The 5,000-nt window shown below is 42.8% G+C and overlaps 1 protein-coding gene across 3 annotated transcripts in view; it reads right to left on the bottom strand.

Annotated features, from left to right (window-relative positions):
- The window catches only part of dgkzb (diacylglycerol kinase, zeta b), a 41,911-nt gene that overhangs the window by 11,932 nt on the left and 24,979 nt on the right, over nucleotides 1–5,000 (bottom strand). For all 3 annotated transcript variants that reach the window (XM_042704388.1, XM_031564758.2, XM_031564759.2), the window contains exons 9-15: nucleotides 4,723–4,791; nucleotides 4,204–4,299; nucleotides 3,860–3,942; nucleotides 3,437–3,497; nucleotides 813–920; nucleotides 477–617; nucleotides 211–289 (exon numbers count right to left, since the gene is read on the bottom strand). In XM_042704388.1, coding sequence (XP_042560322.1) covers nucleotides 211–289; nucleotides 477–617; nucleotides 813–920; nucleotides 3,437–3,497; nucleotides 3,860–3,942; nucleotides 4,204–4,299; nucleotides 4,723–4,791 — 637 coding nt within the window. The remainder of the gene's footprint in view (nucleotides 1–210; nucleotides 290–476; nucleotides 618–812; nucleotides 921–3,436; nucleotides 3,498–3,859; nucleotides 3,943–4,203; nucleotides 4,300–4,722; nucleotides 4,792–5,000) is intronic.

Genomic DNA, 5,000 nt, shown 5'->3' with positions numbered 1-5,000 from the left:
TAGCACAAGTGTCTGTATTTCTAGCTCTGCTTTGTCAAGGTGAATTTAGGTGAAAGCAATCAGGCTGGAAGCATACAGTAATATTTTATAAACGTTTAACACTGTATTATCTAATAAACGTTTAACACTGTATTTAATAAATGTTAAACAACGTAACACAAACACAATATCATCGGTATACAGGCGAACTGAAGTGTGGTTTGAACTAACCTCGAGACTCATGGAACTCCAAGGTCACATTAGCGTCAAAGCCCAGGCTAAAGTAGTTGTTGAAGACGTCAATAGGAAGCTGGAATGGGAGAATCAGTTCAGACACAGGAAATGACATCATGACTCCAGGAGCCTAGAGAACATCACTCTTGCACACGTAACAAGTAGCCATGTTGTACAACACTGGGTCCAAGCACCAAGCTCTCTGGGAAGTGTGTGTGTGTGTGTGTGTGTGTGTGTGTGTTTGGAGCAGATCAAGAGCTCACCTTGTGTGTCTGATGCTCGTCCTCCTTCTCCTGACTGGCCTCCAGGTTGGGCTCCACCTGAAGGTTCCAGCGGTCCAGCTGAACGACGTTCCCGTCCTCCACGTGGGAGAGGATCTTTGACACCGGCTCGTCTGTGTAGCCCTGGGAGAGACAGCAGCGGTCAGCGTCATGTCAGCTCACACCAACCTGTGACACTTCTGCCGCAGCTCTGAGTAGAGCAGGGCATCTCTCTTGCTGCGTAACTCCTGAAAGCCAACTGCTAAGGAAACTGCGGGAAGCTCCTAAACGTTTATAAAGCCTGTAGTAAACAAGTGGATGCCAAGCGAGGCTCTTTACCCCTCCCCAGTTGAGGGTTCTGGCCAGATCGTTGCCGGTTCCTAACGGCAGGATGGCCACGGGAGGGCTGATCTGGAGCTGGTCCAGCACTGACAGGATCCATCCCACCTGCAGAGGTAAGACCACAGAGTTAAGGCCAAAGAGTTAAAGCCACAGAGTTAAGGCCACAGTGTTAAGGCCACAGAGTTACCCTCAGGGCATCCCAACCACTCTCACAGACAAATATTCAGCTCTGATTGGCTGGCTGCTCTGCATCACTGGAGAACGGTAACCATAACAACAGTGATGCAGACTTGCAGTTTAGTAAGAGTCGTACTCACAGTTTAGTAAGAGTCATACTCACAAGTTCACAGTTTAGTAAGAGTCGCACTCACAAGTTCACAGTTTAGTAAGAGTCGTACTCACAGTTCCATAATTTAGTAAGAGTCGTACTCCAGAGGTGTAAAGTAACGAATTACATTTACTCACGTTACTGTAATTGAGTAGTTTTTTTGTGTACTTTGTAATTTTTAAGTAGTTTTTGAAATCGGTAATTTTACTTTTACTAAAGTAGATTTTGACTGAAGTATTGTACTTCGCTACATTGGAAATTACATCCGTTACTGAGTAAAAAAAACATAGTTCAAGAAAGGAAACCGAAAGCCGGGAATCGCGCATGACAATTCTCACTGCAGTGTTGGATGCTGCATAGAGGATGATAGAGTCGCCGGTGTCGAGTCACGAGAGCTAGAGATGGAGGAAGATGATAGTGCGGACAACTGCGGACGACCAACAAGCGGAGACACCGAACTTTCCGCAAGTTCAAATTAAAGAAGATGAAGAAACCCCGTGTCCACATCTCAGCAAGCAGTTTGCCTTCCAACCTAAAAGAGGCAACAGCTATATAATGCTGTGTAAGCTGTGCCTGCCCCGCCAGACAGAACTTTCTGCTTATAAAAACTGATCTTCAAATCTGCGCAAGCATGTGTTGGTAAGTACAGTATTTGTCCCTTTCCATTAGTAGTTCAGACAGCGTTTTTGTTGTTTAGTTAGCTTTGCTACAATAAGCAAAATATGCGTGTCATGGCACTTGTAGCCTCATTTTGGCTAGCACTTGCAACCGCCCTGAGTATGCTAACGTCGACTAGCTAGCTAGGCTAGCTATACACTCGTGTACACCCCTTGTGTCCATCCTTCTGTTAACAGCCGTCATCCAATAGACTAATAATAATTCCATTCCTGTCTTCCATTCGTTTCAGGTCATAGCATTATTATGTTCAGTCTCTCATATTGTGTTAAAAACTGCAGATCAGTCATCAGCAATAAGATACACCGCATAAACTGATATTAGGCTAATCATTTGGCTGCCTCCCATGCCCTGAAACAGGAACGATGTGAATGCGCACACCATCGTTGTCAGACAGTTGGACAAGTCAATGTCAATGTGTGTCGTTATCTCGAATTTATCACGATGTTTAGTCAGATATTGATAACAATAAGTGGTGGCTTTGCAACGTGCACGTCTTTCATGTTCATGCTCAGGGGTCTCGGTTAGCAAGAATTTAGGATTATGAATTGTGATGCATGTAGAAATAGAAAATAATGTTATCATTCTGTATATATACTGTAGGTCTGTCATCTCAAGTAGCTATTTATAGCTTTTTCTGTGTTAAGATGCACTCTTGATGGCAGCTCAAAACTTAATTGTCAGAAATGTTGTTTGTCATTCTACAGGTCTAGTCTATGTCAGACAACATCTTGACCGGATGGTAGAGGCTGAAGCAAGTTGGACAACATTCATCAGATGAAGATGATTTATTTTCCTCAATAAAGTCCAGAAGGTACAGGGGAGTTAGAAGGGAACGTAGCCTGTGTCTCAGTCGATATGGTTCTGCTGAACTCCTTTCAGAATATCAAAAAACTGTCCCTGAAACTCAATACTGGCCTACCTGCCTCGGCCGCCTGCGAGTGACTCTTCGGCTGTGCTGGACAAGAAGTTTGTAGACTAATGCTTTAAAGGTGGACACAAGTAAAGTAACCAAAGTTTAAATATACAGTGGCGCAGCAGCATTTTAACTTTTTTATTTTAGTTGTCATGTGGTTCATGTCTTGACATGTCCTCCCAAAAGTTCTTAAATGTTGTGTTGACATGTTTAATGTTTAATGTTTGATATGTTTAATGTCATTGCACTTATATTTTTAAAGATTTCCTTTAATTAAAAATAACTAGTTTTTGTATTGGATTTATGACCCCTTGTCCTTTTTTGCACTATATAGGAGCGGCCCCGATCAAGTTGTTGAAAGTAACTAAGTAACTTTTACTTAAAGTACATTTGAAATTAACTACTTTTGACTTTTACTTGAGTAGATTTTTAGATGGGTAATTTTACTTGTACTTAAGTAAAATTTCACCAAAGTAATTGTACTTTTACTTGAGTACAACATTTCAGTACTTTTTACACCTCTGTCGTACTCACAGTTCCATAATTTAGTAAGAGTTGTACTTACAGTTACACAGTTTAGTAAGAGTCGTACTCACAGTTCCATAATTTAGAAAGAGCCGTACTTACAGTTTAGTAAGAGTCGTACTCACAGTTCAGTAAGAGTCGTACTCAGTTCCATAGTTTATTAAGAGTCGTACTCACAGTTCCATCTCCTCCACAAGCCAGAACTCGCAGGTTGGGCACTTTCCGGTACATCTCCAACCTACAGACAGCAGGCATTAGAAATGAATAAACGTATTACACAAGTTAAAGTTAGTACTAAAGGTACAGTTAATGCTAAAAAACTAAATAGCCATATCTAACCCTAACAGGAGAACATCTGCACTTAGAGCCCACGCCACTGCAACCTCTTTAGGCTTAGAATCAAACAAAGGTCGCTGGTCTATAAGCAACATTAACGTCACTCATCCAAGATTTTTAGGCTCAGAATCCAACACAGGTAGTTATTAACGTTCCTCCCCCAAGCTATTTAAGCTCAGAATCCAACACAGGTGGTTTTTAACGTTCCTCCCCCGAACTATTTAGGCTCAGAATCCAACACAGGTGGTTATAAACGTTACTCACCCATCCTTGGGCCCGCCCAGACTCAGGTCAAACACTTGGCGAGGGTTCAAATACCACATGAAAGATCGAATGATTTTGGTGCCCTAAAACAGTCAGTAAATAGCAACACATGACATCAGGCCAATTCATCTCTAAACAGACAGAACTGACGTAACTAATGCAACTAGAACCGACTGAACTAGAACCAACATTAAATGGATCCCTTCATTAAATGGTTCCCCTCATTAAATGGTTCCCCTCATTAAATGGATCCCTTAATTAAATGGTTCCCCTCATTAAATGGTTCCCCTCATTAAATGGATCCCTTCATTAAATGGTTCCCCTCATGTCTGTCAGATGCTGACCTGATTCCCTCCACTCTTTGGGTTCACGAACACAATCAGTGGCTTCATATGCTGGGAGGGGATGGGCTTGATGATGAAGTGTCTCCATTTCCCTTCCTAGAGTAGATTTACCACACACACATATAGGGTTAGAGTAACCAAACACACGTATAGGGGTAGAGTTACCACACACACGTATAGGGTTAGAGTTACCACACACACGTATAGGGTTAGTTACCACACACACGTATAGGGTTAGAGTTACCACACACACACGTATAGGGTTAGAGTTACCACACACACACACACACACGTATAGGTACAGTTACCACACACACGTATAGGGTACAGTTACCACACACACGTATAGGGTTAGAGTTACCACACACACGTATAGGGTTAGTTACCACACACACGTATAGGGTACAGTTACCACACACACGTATAGGGTTAGAGTTACCACACACACGTATAGGGGTACAGTTAGACATAATACATATCAGTGACACAATGCTTGTTTTAGTGGCAGTTAATTCTTACCTCTACTCCCTTCTTAATGGCCTTGGACTTCACCGACCTCTTTTTCTTCTTGCTTGCTTTTAAGGAAGCCTAAAAAAAATAAAACATACAACACAGTAAGTCCTCATGTAGGAGCACACCTGCCAAATGCCCCCCTGCACACCTGCCAAATGCCCCCCTGCAGGCAGACTGCAGTGCCTTCAGCTGCTCCACAGGTCTGCAGGGGCACTCCTCTGTCCCTGAGGTTCAGTGCTGCTTGTCAGTGAGGCCTGTCTCAGGTGAGAGCTGTCTCAGGTGAG

Source organism: Clupea harengus, chromosome 3, assembly GCF_900700415.2.
Source record: "Clupea harengus chromosome 3, Ch_v2.0.2, whole genome shotgun sequence".
NCBI lineage: Eukaryota > Metazoa > Chordata > Actinopteri > Clupeiformes > Clupeidae > Clupea > Clupea harengus.
Note: the sequence above shows the minus strand (reverse complement) of the source record. Positions and strands in the feature narration are given on the sequence as shown.